Source organism: Fistularia commersonii, chromosome 26, assembly GCF_037954325.1.
Source record: "Fistularia commersonii isolate RoL2024-O1a breed Wild chromosome 26, RoL_Fcom_v1.0, whole genome shotgun sequence".
In the NCBI taxonomy this organism is placed as follows: Eukaryota; Metazoa; Chordata; class Actinopteri; order Syngnathiformes; family Fistulariidae; genus Fistularia; species Fistularia commersonii.
In genome coordinates this window covers 12,104,072-12,124,574 of record NC_141309.1, presented here as the reverse complement: position 1 = coordinate 12,124,574, position 20,503 = coordinate 12,104,072, and the positions used below count along the sequence as shown (strand labels likewise).

Here is a 20,503-nt window from a genome sequence, read left to right as displayed (position 1 = left end):
TTTAACAGGAGGGCCTACCGTTTTGGTCATTTTTGTTTCTGAGCCATCAAGGTCTGCCCCCTACTGTCTGAGCTATGGTAGGACCGTTATTCATTTTTGCAAGAAACTTTTCATGCCACATTAAAATTGAAAACAAATATTATCATGCATTTGATACTTGTGTGTTTCTTAATGTCACTCCACAGAAAAAATAATGTGCCGAGTGATTTGTCTCTGCACCTCATGATGTTTGTAAAAAACAAGTGGCAACATTTGTAAAATGATAACCAGGCAAATTGTCATTGATTCTGCCAAACTGTAAAAAGGGAACGAAAAAGGGATCTTGGCTTTGCAACTCGTTTTGATTTGAGAATCTCCTTCTTGCTGCGCTTGTATCCCGTTTTTCAATAAAAAAAAAAGCAAATCAAAAATTACATGTGATCTTAACAATGTCATTTTAGCTTTTTTCCATTATAAATTATAAAACATATTCCTTATGTACAAAATACAAATGTTGGAATATGGAATATTACATGTAGCCCAATAGTCAGGCTACAAATAAACAACAAGGTATTACTGTAATCACATTACATTTGTGTGAAATATATTGGCAATCAACATTCATTAATCTGGTAATGTTTGTTTTTGTGACCGCTCATATTTCTAGTGTTTCTGGGATAATTGTCCCACTAACCTGTTGTGTGTTGATCACACTTTTGAAGAACATAAAAAAAAAATCTGGTTGTGGTTGCATCGGTGATAAATTTGTTGGCTACTTTCTATCTACTATATAGTTACTTTACACGGACTGACTAACAGTTCTTAGGCAGTATTGTTGGCATATTGTTGTAAAAAAAAAAACATTGGCACTCAAATGTAATTACCGTAAGATAGGAAAGTGGGACAGGGAAAATGCTGATTTATTACAATACCGGCAAAGTGATTCCACAAAGAAACATCTTTATTTTTAAACAGCATTTATTTAGCTTTCTCCATACAATACATTTAATGTACAATAGCACATACTGTATTCTGAAATAACTCTCAGTATAAAATAGGGCTTCTACAATCTAGGTACAGTCATAAAATGCTCTGAGGGACATGACGACAACGGCAACAGTAAAACATCTTCATATAAAGCGCAGGATAGTGAGAGAATTGATTGTATTTGCCGAGCTGCTGCTGGGAGCAGAACTTCAGACCACACCTCTCAGAGCATCCGACATCCTACAAGAACCCGTTTCCCCCCTCCCTTCTTGGTTCTAGTTCATCAACTGAGGAGATTTTCCAAATGATGAGCAATGCATAATATGTTCTAGTACAACTGCTGAAAATATAAATTTTTGGTAATATGCGATAATAAATCAGGGCTGCTTGGATATCGAAATATACCACTGTCAAAGCATACAGAGCAGCTAATCAAGCTTAGATCTTCACACTCATATATTTAACAGTTTCTGTTGACGGTAGCTGAAAAGCCTTGATCATTTTTGAGTGTTTTCCTGACATCGAACACTTAAAACACAGCAGAAGTATACTGTACTATCACCGAAGCCACAAGAAAAAACAGCTTATTTTAACATGGTAAATATGAGCCAATTATAATTTGATTTAAAAACAATTTGATTAATCTTCAGACGTGCATCATAGTGTTTGGGCCTATATAGTGATTATAAATGTGTCTTTAAATAGAATACGCACTGACCAGAGTTTGTGATACTTTGCAAATAAGCAGTGCTTCAGGTGTCGTATATACATTATTTAACATGCCCAATTGGTATGAGAGAAGAACAAAGTACAGGAAAACATGAAACAGAAAGAGGCTGACTGACAGGCCAAACAAACATCAGGAGAGAGAAAGGAGTGATTTGTCTCAAGTTTTGAGGTAAGCAATGTGTTTCAGTATAATGCCCTACAGACAATCATACAGTTACAATCATTAATTATCTTATGTACAAACTTCCTGATTTACACACACTGTACTGCTCCTCGGCTTCAAATTTAAGCAAACAAGATGCGAGACTGATTCTCTGGTGCAAGTGAGCGAGGGGGAATCTGACTTCATGAAGCCTGTTGGATGAGGTGGGCAATAATGACATTAATGGCTATTGAAGATGGCCTGCTTCCTCTTGCATACGTCACGCATACTACCAAATTATCTACAGCAGTGCAAATTTTTCCTGATCAATCAAACTCGCAAACAATTGGCAAAACTACATCCTCTATTTTTTGTAGGTTCACAGGGGTGATTGGAGATGGCATGGTTATAATAGCATACATTGAACATGTACATGGCTATATATATATATATATATACATATACATATATATATATATATGGACCTTTCATGTTTAAGAAGTCACATACTGGCCGACTATATGAATGAAAGAAGTCTACTGTGGCACCATGGCTGCAATGACAGTGAAATAAGAAGTGGGCACTCTACCCAACATGACTCCAGTGAATATAGGCACCATTTTTACTGTTACCTTCTTAGAAGACATGGTTCAACTCACAACTACGTCCAGCCAAACTCCCGACAGATACGTTCAACAGGTGTCCCACCCGAAAGGTGTGTCTTAGAGCCCGACCGATATTTTGGTCAGCCAATAATATCGGTTTACAGATCAATATTCTACAGTTCTTCAAATTGGAATTTCTTTCCCAGTGATATTTCTGTCCCAGCAAAATGGGCATCAGAAAAATAACACTTAAGAATTTTATTTTAAGCGGCGAATTTGCCAGTCACTTTGAATCCCGGTGTACGTAGTTGTTGCATGATATTCAACACTATCGTGTCTGTGTGACAACATGTAAATGCTGTTCAAATACCTCATGCAGTCATACACATTTATGATGAATAACACACTTATGCATACACCTTGTACTTTTGACCCTTTCAATATATTTCAGTAAAAGCTCTTTAGTACTTAAGTGAGAATATATGCAGAATATTTCCTCCCACCCAAAATCTCTATCGGCCGGACTCTAGCGTGTCTACTGGAGGTGGTTTAGTGCCATGACGAAATGAATGTGCTATAGTAGTAATATTTTGCGCACTCATTAACACTACAGATCAAGACATGACATCAGCAAGCTTTACGAAGAGGAGGAGGCTATAGATTGCTACAGTACTAGTGCTACCTGAACATGCTACAGATTGAGACTACAGTGATGGGAGGCGGTTTCACATGAGCACAGAGCAGGAACCAGCTTTGCTGAGGAGCTCCACCCATTCTAGGCCACAGAACTGCTGGGACCAGCTATGTCTGGAACCAATATGACGCAAAAAAAGAGGATGAATTTGAACAAATCAGTTCCTCAGAAATCTCAAGTACCATTTCTTAAATGACAAAAGTACCTTTGCAGCTTGATGGATCAAGTACTTAGTAAAGCTGGTTTATTGTGTGCAAAGGAAAGCACCCCACCTGTAGTCTGTTCCTGTCATAACACATACAGCACACGCACGCGCACACACTCACGCACGCACGCACACATGCACTCACACACATGTGCACACACTTTGTATAGCTATCTTAGTAAGGACATTCATGAACATAATGTTCCTAAGCCCCTTACCTGACAATCCAAACTAACTTGAACCAAGTTTTCACCTTAAAACCATGCCTCATCTATCAAATTGCTGTTTAAAGGAGTTTTAAAAAGCGAGGTCAGACTAAAAACGTCCTCACTAAGATGGTTTACAAGTCAAATTGGCTCTGACAATGTTAGCCAAACAGGTACATTCACTTGCACAAGCGCACAAACCCTGAAGATTAGGAACGATAACTATCGTCACACAGCACTATTGTTTTTGATTATCGTTGAGTAAGAGCTGGAATTGCATACTGTACCATACATCTCCGAGGAGAGGCACCCTTCATCAGTATCAGCTCATTCAATTGAGCACATACACACACACACACACACACACTCACAGTCACTCACACAGGAAAACATTTTTTTTTTTGACTGGTCAAAAGTTTTTACAATCACATGCTTAATAACGGAATGTAGAGAAAGCGCATACCAGACCTTGGACTAAAACTGGGACCATGTCAAGTACAGATTCTCTATAGAAGAATGTCCTTGGCTTTTACCTCCAAAAATTGAGAACGTGCACAGGTCTTAGAATTATATAATAGAATTATATAATAATCTGACAGTGTTAAAGAGAGAGTTCATCACAAACTCACAAACTGTTTTCTCCGGAGCCTGTAGTATTCTTACTTCATCTTGATCATTTTGGTGCTGGTTTCAGTTCTGCATCCTCTACAATGAAATAGAGCTGCATTGCACGTACAAAATAAAATTCAAGAGCTTACCAGCAATATCTGTTTTTTTTTTCATACAGAAATCATGATCCATTCACATAATCCAATGTTTTTTTGTTTGTTTTTATCTTTCTTCAATTAAACAACAACCCCTACTCACTTCCACTGTGTATTGTATCTTCTCTTCTTTTTGTATTGTGTGAATATGGCAACGTGCAACAAAATGATCCAGAGTGGTACAAAGTACAAGGAAGAAGAAGAAAAAAAAAAAAAACTTTGCTTTTTTGGTAGCCGGGGCATGCACCATCCATTTTAAAATCCTTCATATGGTCATTCAGACATCAGCTAAATAAGATTTGAAGTGCTTCTATTACTAAAGTTAAGACAGCTGTCCTTCAAGAGCGGACTGAAATAGTTATCTTTTAAGTTATTATCATTATTATTCAAAATAAATCTTCCCACATTAAATGGGATCTCTGGACATGGTCTCTTAGCCCCTTGTCAACAACCAGAAGTGCACCTACAGCTGTTGAAACACATTGGACATTTTTCACATCTTAAATGGTCACCTACATTACGTAAAGTTGAAATTTAAAGCAAGCTTATGTGACGCCTGCTTTCCCTGGCAATCTCTCCTCTGCTCGAATGATTCTGTGCCCTCACTGGTTAGTTCATCTGCCAGTTGAATTTTTCTAACAAATGATTCACACCATAACTGATCATCTTGATCTTACTATTATTATTTGTGTAACAGAGCAGTGCATAAATGCAAAGTCTATAGAGGTATGTTAGCATAGCAAACATACCCGGGTTAAGAGGTCCTCAGGACATAAAAGGGAACATTTTGGGCTTCTAGGCAAATACAGTGTCACCAATAATATGGCAGCTAATAGTTTGGCTACGAAATTCACAAAAAAGTGCAAACGCAGGCCTCCTTTTCGTGTTTTGTGACATCCGGTGTGTCCTGCCTGCTTTAGCTCTATTTATTTGACTGCCCAGGGTCTCTGTTAAAAAACAATAAATAAATATTAAAAATACTAAGAATAAAATTCTGAAAGACCGCCCTTCCCTCTAAGCTCAATCTATTCAAAGTGCAGCACCCCACCATCAGAGGAAGGGGTGTAAGTGTTTCAATAGGTTCAGACTGCAGGGTCCTCAATCAGGGTCTGGTGTGTTCTTCTTCTAGCGCTCTGAGAGTAAGTCTCTCTTCCATACACTCACACGCTCACAAGCACGCACGCACGCACACATGCACACAATGTTCTCACGCAAAGTCTAGCTTAGATTAGTCTGGCCTCTCCTTCCATGTCTGGTGGTAGATCACACACTCCTGTGAAATGCATCTCCTTCCCCTTGCTTCCCTGTCCCGTCCCGGCTCTTGCCCCTCGCTCCCCGAGGCTGGGAGAGGGCTGCTGGACCTGCGGGTCTGGCGATGTCCCACGGGGGATTCCACCTGCCCGCCTTTCTTTCAGGAAGACCTCTAGTCGGCGAAGCATCTGCTTTGGGTTCTTTTTGGCAAACAGCTCCACCTCTGAAGGGTTACAAACAAACCAACCGCAGGACCCATGTTAAAAATCTAAGATATTATTAAGTAATACAAAAAAGGCAAGAAAGCAGAGCTGCTGAATATGGATACAAATGAACACAGGGGTATTCAGAAGACCACTCCCAGATGAATAAGCTAATTATGTTAGACTTCCATATTTAGTTCAATTTCACATTCATATAATGGCATGTAAAAGGAAATCCGACATAATATCGCTGATGTGTCTCATGAATATTTCATCCATCAATTATCTACTACTTATCCTACTTGGGGTCATGGGGGATGCTGGAGCCTATCCCAGCTGCCATCGGGCGAGAGGCGGGGTACACCCTGGACTGGTTGCCAGTCAATCACAGGGCCACATGTGGACAGACAACCATTCATATTCTCATTCACAGATTTGTGCAATTTTCCCAATTTTTTCTCAGGACTAATTAATTTACGTAATTATGAACAAATATTTCTTTTTGACATAGGTAAGGTTTAAGTAATATCCTGCAAATTTCCAGGTACAGTAGTTTATTTGAATTTTATTACTGTTTTGTGGGTCAATACTTGACTTTTTTTCCTGCCCTAAATAAAAAATGTGTATAATATCCAGACTGAAGTGCATTACATAATGCAAGGTGACAATCTGTTCCATTAATGCTGTGCTAATACACTAACAATGGCATTGCAATACAACAGAAATATGTAAACAAAGAAATAATTACACAAATATTGCAATGACTGCAAACCAATACATCAGTAAAGTTCCTTTACCTTTTATTACAAAGCCAGAGTCAGCAATGGTTTTCTGTTGGGTCTTCCAAAGTTGATACAGGTGCAGATATGTGGCGACGTAAAACTCATTTAACACACCGACCACTTGCTGACGACGATTGCACTCCCTGGAGAAACCCAAGGCAAAGAGGAATGATTAAGGGAAGTGATACACTGATGCTACCTTAGAGGGATAAGATGAAACACGGAACTGTGGAACAGTGACTTACTTTGACAAAGCCTCCTCTCTGAGTACTTGCAGGGCAATGCGGGTCATGTTGATTGACATGACACTGAATGGAAAATTCTAGACCAGAATAAACAAACAAGAAGAGTGAAGCCGCTGTCACACAAACTCAAGTCAATGTGCGGAAAAGCAGGACCAGACTTTGACCACTGTTGCTCTTTCAACACATGCTGCTCACAGCAGGCAATGTTCTTTGTCAGACGTAGGGGTGGGAGGGCAGGGGTAACAGTGTGCAGGACGCAAGACAACAAGAAAAATATGCTGTGGAGATCACAGTATTTTGGCAGCACCAGAGTTTTGTGATCTCATTGTTCTCCAGTTGCTGTTTTTTTTATTTTGCATAATTTTTATGAATGATGGCTCTTCAGCACTGAACTTTTTTTATTGCTCCAGTTGCATAATAAACTCATCAGAACAAATTCTCACTGTAAAGGCACCTGAAGAAAATGTGCTGTGGCTAGATCCAGGACAAAATACTTTGCACAAGGAAGTCGGTTGGTTAAAGAACATCTAAAACAAAATCTGTTTCATTCAGACTTTTGCTTTAAGACGTTCAACCTATCTGGGAAGCTTGGAAAAGGTCCCCTGTTTGCAACGCATTTATAAAAGATGTTTAGTCCGCACAAAGCGTCATCATTAAAGTAACAAGTAGAATAGTTGATTTCATAATTGGCTGAACTATTCATAGTTGGTTGAATAGTTGGCTGATTTCATTAATTTCTCCCTGCTATTTACCAATTCAGATGAACCCCTTACATGATATAGTTTTATTCTCAGTGTTGAAAATCTGATTTCTGAATATTGTCTGTATTGAGTAAACGGGGGTCTCTTAGTCCCAAGTAGTACCTGGTTAGGGTGCTGTGACAATTTGTAGATGTCTCTAGCCAGTGGGAGAGTTTCTGGGTCCATCACAAAGTACAATGTGTGCATCAGTCCCAGAAAGCCAGTGCCACGCAAGTCAGTGGCTGGATCTGTACCTGCAGTACAAACAACATGCACAAAGTGAAGTAATTCATAAACACATACAGTTGCACTGGTAAGTATGTGTAAGACATAATTGGTCTTATTTACTTTTATCTGAACCATTCAAATGACAGGATATACATGGTATTACATGTGAACCAGCCTAAATTCTTAGGGAAGCAACGTGTTGTCAAGTGTTTACCCTGAAAGCCAATGTTTTCCCAGTGCGTCCCATACCGAGGACAGTCCAGCCTGCTGCCATTAAGTCTCTTATAAATGGTTTGGAGAACACGCATGTGGACAGCCTGGCTGTTGTCAACGTGGCCTATGTAAAGCATGTGCACATCCAAATATGGGAAATTGAATATCAGTAGTTTGCTGTAAACATGCGCTTTGATTACACAAACAGGCCTGGCAAACACACACTCACACTGTGCAATGGCAAAGACCAGATCCCTTTCTTCCAGCAGTTCTCTGTGCAGTCTTGGGGGCCCAAAAAGGAAGTGTGTGATAGCGGCAAGACCTGTTCTGCGAATAGTTGGCTGGATGTTCTTCTGCAGGAGGGGGTTAAGACAGACAAAACTACTAGTTAGGAATCGTGGTTATACCATTTGAATTGATAAGAACGGCTTAGACACTTTGCTTAACTGGATATTTTCTAAACACCACCTTTATTAGTAGTGAGTGGAAATACAAGTAGTAGTAGCAGCACTGGACTAAGACAAAATTTCTGGAAGTAAGAATGATATTTGGAAGTACAAAACTTTGTTGGATAAATATGATGATATTCTTCACATAGTAAGTACATGCTTTTTACATACGAAGCAATGTTGTCTAAAATGAGCAGTGTCAAAATACAAGTATTTGTAAAGAATGGCCAGTATGAGTTTTCATGAGTTATCATATGATCCATTATGCTACCATATTTGTGAATTCATTCACATAACAGTATTAAACAATCTGTTGCTAATATATAAAACCACAGAACAGTCTCTAACATCCAGCCATGCTAACTATAAATGCAATATCATACACGTTTTGAAACTTTAATTGGGTCATGTTAAAGCCTGACAGACTCAAAATAAAACCTTCAAGGAAAAGCATTAAAATGTCAACCAGCATTAATTTTAACATTTTGAAAACTTTTGATGACTGCACTGACGGAAATATAAGTGTCAGAAAGAGCATTGTGGTTCAATATACTTTTTCACCATTTCCTACAAAATGTTGTTTGCACTTTGTGAGAAAATGATTGCTAAAGGAATAACAAGACTGTGTCCCCTTTCATATCCTCATTCAATAAATTCAGTATCTCACAAGACAAGATTGTGAAATGAGAAGTTATCATAGAGGGCAACATTCATCCTTTCAAGTAGCATATCCTCTGTGACAAATTTAACTTTTTTGTCATCTCAAGTTTGTGAAGTTGATTACAAAAGCCAGATTACCGCTTTTTCCAAGGGTTTCTCCTTTATTATGCTTGCATCAGCTCCCTTACCCTCCATACCAGCTGAACTGAACAGTGACTTTGAATTTCAGTGGGAATAGACATACTGCTGCACTTACAGCATAAGATCATTGACTGCAGGTACTTTACTTTTGATTGCCTCTAACTAGCCTATATGGTTCCTCACATGCTAAAGGACCCATAGAACAGCTTTAATTTAATTCTTAGGGTGTTGTTTTCCTTACAAGTAAGTCCCCTAGGTCTGTGGTCTGGAAGTACTGCAAGGCTTCATTGAAAGAGATGAGTGGAGTTGGGTTTGAGTCTTCAGCAAGAACTGTAAAATATTCACAAACATGTCTTTGATTACAAATTAATCAACAGCATATTCTTCAATTTTTAAATCATGTTAGTAAAAGAGGTGAAAAAAACTCAATCCTTTCAACCTGGTTGAATATTTTCCAGAGCCTCCCACTCGTGTTTGGCCTTTTCCAACTCTATATTTTCCTCTGTGAAGAGATACAAAATTTAAGATGAGAAATGAATGTAATGTAATAAGCAATAATAATAATAATGAGTTTCTTTTCATTGTCTTGCATCAACTGGAGACAAAGCAATTCCAAGTAACAGGCAAAATGCACTCTGAAGGGAGGTTTTACCTGCAACTGATGCTCGTTATCTTGGATACTATCTCAAAAGTCTCTAGGGATAGAATGCAAAACAAGAGAGGTCGGTTGTCTTACCTTCAGCCTTAGACTGGTCCCCTCCGGTTGCCAGAGTCTGCAGGAGACCATTCTGCTTCAGTGCTGAAATCTGGACAATTACCAAATAGTGGCTTATTCCAAGAGTACTGAGCAAAGGAAAGTGAAAAATTGAAAAATGTATTTACCGGTAAAGATCTGAGTGGTGTGCTGCCATTGGTGTGATCCCTGACATTGTGACTGATAATCAACCCATTGATAATCTACAAAGAAATATTTCAGAAGTTTTAAATGCTCGGGAAACAAATGAAGATGATAGAATCATGCACCACTGATGTAGCACTTACAGGCTTATGATTATAATGTCCTTCAGTGATCCCCTCTGATGTTTTACATTCATGGTTCAAACCATTGAGGCCCTAACAGGGAAACCATGGAGTAGATGATTATGACCAAAAAAATTTGCAGCTCTTACAACTTTACAACAGTCCACCGTTAGCTCATGCATGCATAAGTTCTTTCATTCATTCATACATTATCTGCCGCTTATCCTGCACTCAGGGTCGCGGGGATGCTGGAGCCTATCCAAGCTGTCATTGGGCGAGAAGTGGTAACAACCTGGACCGGGCGCCAGTCAATCACAGGGCCACACATAGAGACAAACAACCGCTCATGCGCTCATTCACATGTCTGGGCAATTTTGGGGCCTCAATTAACCTTCTGCAAGTATTTGGATTGTAGGAGAAAAATGGGAGAACCGTGAGGAAACCCATGCAGAAAAGGGGAGAACAAGCAAACTCCACACAGGAAGGCCCTCTGCATGAATACGTATTTTCACAAATTGTAAAAATTCTAGAATCCAGTACCAATTATTGGAAAATACTAGACTAAACCAAAAAAGTTTAGAAAAATTGCCACAAGCGCGCTCACAAATAGTAAACGTCCGGCAAAAGCAGGACTTCAACACTTAAAATGGAGTCATATGGCCATGTCTTTTTACCTCCAATTAGTGTGTTATTTTCAAGATGAGCTTACTCATCGATTTGGCGACAAAAAATGCAATATACAAGGATAGAGACCAGGGAGCAAGGGGTAGTATAGCAACGAGAAACCCAAGCTGAGGATAAAGGAAATGCTCTGTCAGCTGCCACCATGGCTACATGCCAAGCAAGCCAGAACAGAGATTACAGCTCGAGCAGGGGGAGAGCTGTTGACCCCACTTCTTCAGTTAACATATGTGCAAGGACTGCTTCAACAAATGAGCTTTTAATTGTTTAACATTAAACAGCAGCAAAGGAAAGTGGCTGCATAAATTTAGGAACAGTGATAAGAAAACAGACACAGCAGGCTAACCGTTCTGTATTAATGGCTTAATGCTTAGTTGCTACAACCACAAATAATAAAGAGACATGAAATGACATTACCTCAGAGTGGAAGGTGACATCAGTGTCTTCTTCCATTGCATATAAATGTTTTGGCTGGCGAGCGTTTTTCTGATCCTAGCCTCTAAAGGTGTCCAAACTCTTTGACTGACATAGGCTGAATAGCTGTTGCAACAAACACCATGGTTTCTCTAGTACACATCTGTCGTGACTGTGAGTCGCTAAGGTATTCCTCTTTTTTTATATACATGAAAATATCCACTGTCAGCAGTTTGACTTCAAGAAATTGTCCCTGGTGCTAAAAATCCACTTTTGCACAGCATTTTCTCTTTTTCTGTGTAACAAGGTAGGTTGTATGATTTTGATAGCAGCCTGGTCTTATTTTGCCACTCCAAGAGTCTGACAGTGACTGTGTGCACTGTGAAGGTATCAGTTGACAATAGCCATTGGGAGGAATTGGTTATCCGTCAGTTAAGTTTCCTGGAAACCTCTCTCTTTACTCTCCTCCGTAGATCCTGCTTGTCCAGTGGCTTTACCTCCAATTCCCATCAGAAGTCCATCGGAGCTAGATAATGACATTGCATTTCAGGGCTGGGCTCTCCCATCTGACACAGTTCATTACATTGGTTCTCAACAAAAATCTAATGAGCACCAAGCGCTACACATGCATTTTAATATACTTGCACTGGAGCTGTTATGTCTTCAGTTTCGCTTGAAACAACGAGACACATTCAAAGTAAGAACATCCGGTAGCCGCTGTGATGTGAGTCAAGACAAACGATCGGGACAAGTCCTGAAGAGGGGTAGTTAAACGCAGTATCTGAAAAACAAGAACAGAAAACATTGAAGAAAAGTTTTGGAAAAAAAAAAATCTTCATAAAGGGACACACAAATTGCATTCCTGCGTACACAACTGTAGATCAACCAGGGCAAAACATCAGACAAATCATACAGAAATGAAGAGAAAGTGCTATAATCAAATGTTTTCATTCATTTGTGTGAAAAACACCCCAGGAAACAAGTATCCCACTCTCCAAGGACATCATGCATGTTATCAGGAAAAATTAGGAAAAATTCGAAGTTCCATTGGAAAATGAATGTTTGAAATTTTGGCAACTTATCCAGTTCTTCCTTACATCAATAGATCACTCGTCAAACTATTCTGTTTTCATAATTTATGTAAGCTTTCTTAGAGACAGCCAACGTGTCATGACACAAATGGCAGAATGCATCTAGATTCCCTTCAGATTTGACATATGACAGCTGTCTGAAGAAACATCGCCACAGTAGCTGTCACTTGGCTAACGTTTTCTGTTTCAACATATAAGCTAACCGCGTCAGCTAGCAGCCCCGCAGACACAAGGACGCGGCTCCTGCTTCAGCTCAACCTCAAACAAAGAGAGCAATGACGGAACCTGCGGTAGTGGGACTGCTCCGAGTCTGCAGTTTACATGTAAGTCAAGAAAGTCATGTGCACTCGATCGGTTGAGACCTCCTCGCTAATACAAGAAAAGCCAGCTGTCAGGCTAACTAAGGGGCTAGCAGAGTTGAGCTGCAACGGGGATGTAGAGGTTTCCAAAAAAAAAAGAATTGGCCTTGATTCTAATTTGGAAATTAATTTTAATTTAACCGCCCGTAGAAAACAGTGCATATTTAGCCTGTCTGAGTGCATTGAACGATATAAACCATTTTAAAGTACCTTAGTTTCTGATTGTTTCTCCCTCCAATCTCAGCCTCCCTTCCCCCGTCCAGTGGCAACGGTAATTTCGAGTGCATCCTGGGAATTGTCGTTTCCTGTTGGACTTGAATTCATTACGTCATTCCTTTCTGGCTCAGAGAAGAGAGGGTGTGTGCGCTTTTCGATGCACAGATAGTGTAAACGGTTGACATCTGGTATGTTCATGTGGAATGCTCCTCTTAAATTAATGATATTGAAATGTTATGAAAGTGTGGATTCTATAATATATTTCAGTCATTTGCATGAATTCTTCACAAAGCAACAATCTGTCCTAATTCAATACAGAAAAAGCTGAATTTCAATCAAGGGTGCGGAGAATGTCTTTAAATGCAAAGAATGAGGGGTGTTATCAGTGCAAGGGATTCATTCTGACAGACAGATAACTTGTTTGCTTCCTTGTCCAATTATGTAATATATCTGCACTAGATCAAACCCCATTCTGCTCTTTAATTTCCCCACTCCTCTTACTACACAAACAATGGAGCAATATAGGTAGTTGGAGTGAGAGAGGAAGACACAGAGAATAGGGTTAGATGGAGAAAATTGACTCGCTGTGGCGACCCCTGACGGGAAAAGCCGAAAGAAGAAGAAGAAGAAGAAGAAGAAGAAGAAGAAGCCAAGCGACCACAACTTTCTGCAATTTCCCTCTTTTCAATTTTAGAAATTTCAAACAGATGTAAATTACTTTCAGAGACATTTTTCAGGGGAAAACATTTGGTTTTATCATTAAATAACTCATTCCAGTACTGTGTGTGTTTGTGTTTGTGTGTATGTCTGTGTGTGTGTGTGTGTGTGTGTGTGTGTGTATGTGTGTGTGTGCGTGTTTTGTTGTTGTTTTTTGCCTTAGTCAAAAGGATAACTCCAAAGACACAACTCTAAAGGTTATGGGCACAAGGAGGGAAAAAGAAGTAACTACATATATTACTGCTGAACCCTTTTCCTGGCCCTAGTGGTTTGACATAAATGCATTATTCTGAAGTATTCTAACTTAATCATGTTGAACAGAAAGTAAGACCACTACTCTTTAGCTTAAGTAATCCTGGCTTCTGTGGCCTAACCTACATCCAAGGGACCTGTCTGTTACAAAACATTTTGGATCAGTTTAGTCAGTGCAAAAAGGAAAAATGTTACACAACTGGCAATAACAGATTTCCTGCTTGGGATGGAAATCACTGTCACATGATCTCAGAGAGAATGTGCTGCTGGCTCAGACCACACTTCTTGCTGCTGAGCTCCTCACATGCCTGACAGGGACAGTCACCTGCACTCTACCAAACTGTTTATTGTTATTATTATCATCATTATCATTATCATTATTATTATTCATTGCTAAAAAAGAAGATTTGAATTAATGTGCCCCACCTTTCTTATTGAAATAATATATTCAAAATGTCATTCTTAGATGATTCTTATCTCATCTATTGACTTTCATTTTTGCATTTATGTCGTATCACAGTCTTGAATTTCTTTCAAGTATGTCTTCATAGTGAGGCAATAAGGAAACTGAAACATTCTTCCAGCTTTTTATTTGAGTTCTCATAGATAGGAAAAGGTCAGTTGATATCAGTATGTGGAGTATAATAAAACCATAAAACCATAAATGTCAGTGACATTGCAATAGCTTATTTTACTTGGCAGTCATTTTAATTAAATGGCACAATATTAATAAATAAAACACAGCAATAAAAGTGCAATTTTACAGCAAAGGGATGAAAATTAAGTGGGGTAATATCTCAGTGAAACAATGTACAACTTATGAAATGTTCACTGCTCGTAAAGTCTCAATGAATATGACAAGTCGGAATGGAGATTAATGGGCATGTTGAGGATAATCAAGGCACACACTGCATGTGACTGGTGCCAGTGGTGCAAAATCTCTAGGACAGATTTTGTTCTTTGTGTGTGTATATTGTGCATTTCTGTGTGTGAATCCATATATGCTGTTTACACACACATGCATCTAATGTCCTTACTTCGTGCATGGTTTTATTTGATTTTTTTTTTTGCTGATAAAGCAGACTCACATTATCATTCAAGGATCAGGAATTTGTTTTGTGCCACCTTTGAGCTCATTAAGTCAAAACTCAAGAGGCATCTTTTGTCAGCAGGCATGACCCATCTCCATAGAAACATTGTTAGCCATCCGTTGCCTAAGGTGGTTGGCAAAGTCCACTTGAGTCTGAGAGAGCACTCTGTTTATGATTGTCTTTGGTATCCAGCCCTACAAACAGGAAAGAGAAAACCTCTGTTATATTGAGTTGCTTGACATAAAGCCTTTGCAACTGGATAGATCTCATAGCTGTGAAAAAGGGACATAAAGGACTTAGTTTACCTTTAGGTCTATATTTAGTAACCATGTGAATTTGGTCTTATTTGGGTCCTCAGAGCAGGGCTTCATAACTATGCATGTAGGCCCATTCTCCCCGCTGGAAAATGGGAAAAATCATCAAGTACCTCAGCCTCACTTCAAATTAGATCTGAATCAGACATTTTTTTTAACAAGTTCTTTGAATTATTGCAAATAATGATTTTCTCCATTGACTCACCGCACCACTCCCCTCTGCTCTGGCATTTTTGGGTGTTGGGTGGACATTCCAGCCAGGAAACAAGTGGAGCCTCGACGTTTGGCACAACGAACGCTGACAAAGTCTCTTGGCCCCACCACGTTACCAGGTGTCTCTGCAGATACCTCATGGGTGACCATTGTTTCCCGGCCGATCTTTTGCAGGATCTGGAGGATCCCAATGAGGAAGTTTAGAACATTTCTTGTTTTGATTTATATTTGACATGGCTCTGTTCTAAATAGGTCCATGGCAGATTTTATGGCTGGACATTGATATTGAAATTCCCCAGCAGACTTCTACCATGACGCCACAAGCTTTCTGATTTTTTGTGCTTTAAATATTCAAACAAGGAATCATTTCATCAGTTTTGTGCAAAATTGCATTGATTTTCTGTTCAAACATGTGAACATTCACAGCCCAAAATGAATGTAAAGGACTACAACAGAATACTAGTTTCCCTGGTTTCATCCAAACACTGTATAAATCATTTTTATTTGTTTGCTGTACGAACAGTTCAACATTTCAGTCCAGAACAGAATTCTGAGCCTAAATTAACTCTTACATTCATATATTTTTTGTGTCTAGTCTGATAAAAGACCAGGAAAGTCATAGAAAGAAGAATGTGAAAAATAATATATTTGATTAATGAATGAAATGATATAATAATGAATAGTTACAATGAAAGTACTATTTCAAATATTAAGCTAGATGCTGCGTTTCTTACCTTAACCCGCTTGACATTTGGATTCCACTCCCCCATTTGCTCCATGTTTTCCACCAGCTCTTCATAAAGACTATCGGGACGCTGCTCTAACATCACCTCCAGTTTGAACACCTTGCCAATGTCAGGCAACATCTTACTCAGAACTTTGTCTCCATTTGCCTGAAAGGGTTTGTTAACAAGTATAAATACATGCTCTCTTGAATAAAAAAAATTGACCTCAAATCATAGAAGACTGACAAATTTCGAAGAAGGTATCATAACAGAAAGAGGAAGATTAGATACTGAAATTACTTTTAAAGTTTTTGGTGAGCTATGGTAGGCCCAGAGGGCGCCCATCTAATATGATAATCATAATAATCATAATATAATGTATTATTAGTAGTAGTAGTAGTGTTATATAATATAAATATAAATATAAATTATTGTCATTGTTATTGTTATTGATATTAACCCACAATCATTACGCATGTGTCACATAATAAAGCCTGTATCCCATAAGTCACATTTATGAATACATTTTTATAAATATCATCATTAATTTCTGGCAAAAGATCATCTAAATCCCACACCATCTTCTTAATTTGTCAGGGTCTTGTCTTAATACTCACAGCCACAGTTTCTACTGTCCAGCCGTCTTGTTCACTGAGGATGGTGATGGCCTTCTGCAATGCGTCTTCACCTTGTTTCACATACGACCTCTCCTCCTGACTGAACCGACTATCTTCTTCAATCCTAGAACCTTTTGATCAAGACACGAGATACAAAAAGTAATGAAGATTTTGGTGTTCTGTCAATGGATAAATCATGTTGAAAAGTAATGCTAACAGACCATACTTGACCATCTCTCAGACATTTCTACCAAACTGAGTGTGTTAAGTATTACAAATTTAGCCGCATGTAAAAACTCACTGAGAAAAGAACTACGTCTGCGAACTTGGTTGATCCAACTACTTGATCCAGGACCTGCAAGTCGTTTCAGCTCTTGGTGAATGGCTATCATAGCATTCTGTCTCAAACCTGGGAGACAGAGGCAGAGGCACACAATGTCTATGATCCATGAAATTGTGGAGAAACAAAATACCAAACAGCACACGAACACACACGCGATCAAACATTGTTCTTTCCATTCCTGCTTCTAATGACTGTATATTTTTGCAGTTTAAGTGATTGATTTAAATTATTTAAAACCGGCAGAGTACTTGGCCAAGAAAAACGGATTTCTTTCACTCACCTGTCATGTTCCTCATGTGTCTGTAAGAGATGCCCGCACACAGCTTAAAGGTTGCCGGGAGCATTGTTTTTTATTGATAAAAGAAGTATTTTACAGGTCCAACAGGTAAAGTTTAAATGTTAATAAGGCTTTGATTTTTTTTTTTGAAGAGAACGAGCCTTTTAGATTACTGTGGAGATAATTCGATCTCTGTGTAAATGTTTGAGCATGCCTTCAATCCTGTATTTATAAGAGATCTGGCCACAAGGCCGCTGTGCTATCATCACGTAGATAAAGACACATCACCTCACTTTTCCAAGGGCCATTTCACCAAGGTCACTTTGCAGACACGACGAGCATGTTTCAGACCCACACAAACACTGTGTCAGATAACGTCCAGTGCCCAAGCCCACACACACACACACACACACACACACACACACACAAACACACACACATAAAGAAGGGTTACATATGAGGAAAAAAAGCATCTTTTTACTGCCCAAGAGAGAGGTCAGTGGGAGAGACCCTGAGTGACTCATCCATCCCTCCATGGTCTAAACACTAAACACTTACTGGAATGTCATGGCAAAATGTCCGTTGGGCTTTGCTTATTTCTTTCCTACCTCAGTCATAGTTAAAATCTTAGTATGAGCTCGAGGAACAGGCTATGTTTATGAATCACAGGTGACAAATGACAAACAGTAAATCAAAAGTGTGAAAAAAGTTCAATTACAATATTAGTAATAATAAAAAATGAGGGGTCGTTTTTCTAAAATTTGATTTATGTTTCAACGTCATCTTAAGACTGGAAAATCATATATAAGCAGAGATAAACTTTGCAGGTTCTTAATTTAATAATGAGTCAGTTAGTTTGTAAATTGATTGCTGATTTACGGTTCTTTTGGGGCAAGTCTTGCAATTATATTAGTCAGCAGTTGCTGTTTTTATGTGAATGTTATTATTTATAAGCAGCTTCTTTTTTAATTACTTTTTCACAGTTTTAAATGTGACCTATCATCTGTCATAGAAATGTAATAAATATATTTGTCAAATACCAAGCAAATAGACCAGTATTTTAAAAAATAACATCACCATATACAAACAATACAGTGCATTGAATTAATGCAATTAATGCATTGAATTACTTTTCCAAAACAAATTGTACTGTACATTTTTAATCAAGAAACCCTGTATCATTTAGGTACCACGAAATGTGTTTGGTCAAACAGCTTACATGTTTTGACAACCTTGTTCAGTCCATCCAAGCAAAATCCAAACTGCTTCTCAATAATATTGCTTTAGCAGTATGCTTGTCCACCAAAGATAAAAAGGTCAATAGTTAAAACGTTCACAAGCATGGTGACGTATAAAAAGATTAGCAGGTCATCTGATTAGAGAGCACAGAATAATAGAAACACATTTATAAATTTCAAAGAAATACTGAAGTCACCTTAACCTGCAACCTCATGTCCCTCTGACTGTGAGACAGGAATTACCTCTGTGTCATCCTGGCCTTCGGTGGGGTAAGTGCTCTCATTGAAAATGTGAATGCACAGGCCTGACAAAGCCATGGTCGACAGACCAGGCAGACCAGAACCTAATGTCGCTCATTTTCTAAAACCCTTTTCAAAGAATGAATAAAGAGAAAAACTGGGTCATATAGCTAGTTCTAATGGCTCACAATTTGACAAGTGCAGCATTATGTTTTAATGAGTCTCAGTTCAGGGCTAAACTGCACTTCTCAAATGTGGATCCAGGTCAGATGAATTTGACCAAGCTTATATTCTCCTGTTTTAAAAAAAACACTACACATCTGACAAGTAAATTACTTTCTTTAAAGAGAAATTACCCCTATGTGTCAGGCAACTGCCCTCTCGTTTTCTCTCTCCCTCTCTCTCTCTCTCTCTCACACACACACACACTCATTCAACCATATATATAAATATATATATATATATAGTGGCGCAATGGTTAGCCCTTCGGCTTCACAAGGACCCTGGTTTGATTCCGACAGGGGACCTTTCTGTGTGGAGTTTGCATGTTCTCCCTGTGTCTGCGTGGGTTTCCTCCAGGTTCTGCGGTTTCCTCCCACAGTCCAAAAACATGGTTAATTGGAAAAATTGGGAAAATTGCCCAGATGTGCGAATGAGAGTGAATGGTTGTCTGTCTCTATATGTGGCCCTGTGATTGACTGGCAACCAGTCCAGGGTGTACCCTGCCTTTTGCAGCTGGGAAAGGCTCCAGCATCCTCCACAACTCTGAGTAGGATAAGCGGTAGACAATGGATGGATGGATACATACAGTATATTGGTTAAATGTCTGCAGAACTTGTGTTTGTATATTTATACACACACACGCACACGTAGATACTAAAATCATTTGTTGTGATTGAAGTCCACCATCTCATTAAGTCATGAATTGGTCCCATCTTTTCTTGTGAAATTAAAAAAATGTCAAGTTGTCATAGTTCTATAAAACAGTGATATGTAGATGTAAATTGTGTGCTTGGTGCAATAGATGACTTTTTAACTGAATGTTTTTTTTTTCCAGTCATTCACCAGCTTCTATGACAGACACACTAAATGTCAATGAGGGTGAAATAAATCAGAAAAAAAGGAAATTTAAGTTACTGATAAATGTCACTAGGTCTTTGAAAGGATACCTTCTACCACTCCAGACCATGAAACCAAAAATTTCTTCCTATTCCATTCCAACTATCTGTCCTTGTTTTTTTTCTGTTTAAACTGTAAATATTCGAGCACCAGCTGGCCAACAAACTCAAGGCCATTTACTCTAACTTAATCAACGCAGGTGTAGCAGATGACATTGTACACTTAATTTTCAAAGGCAGAAAAGTGATGGCCAAACAGATTTTATAACAAGTCATGAAGCACTGCCTGTTCAACACCACTTTAATTGGTCATGGCATTGTTGTTGAACTGATATTTACATAACTGATATTTCA

General features: G+C 38.7%; 2 protein-coding genes across 3 annotated transcripts; both read right to left on the bottom strand.

Moving 5' to 3' along the window:
* Positions 1 to 942: 942 nt before the first annotated feature.
* On the bottom strand, positions 943 to 13,059 carry elmod3 (ELMO/CED-12 domain containing 3). Its single transcript, XM_086173680.1, has 14 exons — positions 12,999 to 13,059; positions 11,980 to 12,119; positions 11,342 to 11,864; positions 10,265 to 10,336; positions 10,106 to 10,180; positions 9,960 to 10,029; positions 9,663 to 9,725; positions 9,465 to 9,553; positions 8,203 to 8,326; positions 7,975 to 8,097; positions 7,656 to 7,786; positions 6,793 to 6,869; positions 6,563 to 6,690; positions 943 to 5,785 (listed from the first exon to the last, which is right to left on the bottom strand). Exons 3-14 carry the CDS (start codon positions 11,375 to 11,377, stop codon positions 5,535 to 5,537), a joined length of 1,239 nt encoding a protein of 412 aa, XP_086029806.1. The 5' UTR covers positions 11,378 to 11,864; positions 11,980 to 12,119; positions 12,999 to 13,059; the 3' UTR covers positions 943 to 5,534.
* A 1,695-nt stretch (positions 13,060 to 14,754) lies between these two features.
* Positions 14,755 to 17,620, bottom strand: star (steroidogenic acute regulatory protein). Of its 2 annotated transcripts, none has more exons than XM_086173768.1 (7): positions 17,557 to 17,620; positions 17,235 to 17,342; positions 16,934 to 17,064; positions 16,326 to 16,484; positions 15,584 to 15,768; positions 15,370 to 15,463; positions 14,755 to 15,258 (listed from the first exon to the last, which is right to left on the bottom strand). In XM_086173768.1, exons 1-7 carry the CDS (start codon positions 17,618 to 17,620, stop codon positions 15,139 to 15,141), a joined length of 861 nt encoding a protein of 286 aa, XP_086029894.1. In that variant the 3' UTR covers positions 14,755 to 15,138. The 2 variants fall into 2 exon arrangements, with proteins under 2 accessions (XP_086029894.1, XP_086029895.1); XM_086173769.1 differs by having other exon boundaries at positions 17,235 to 17,288.
* Positions 17,621 to 20,503: the final 2,883 nt, after the last annotated feature.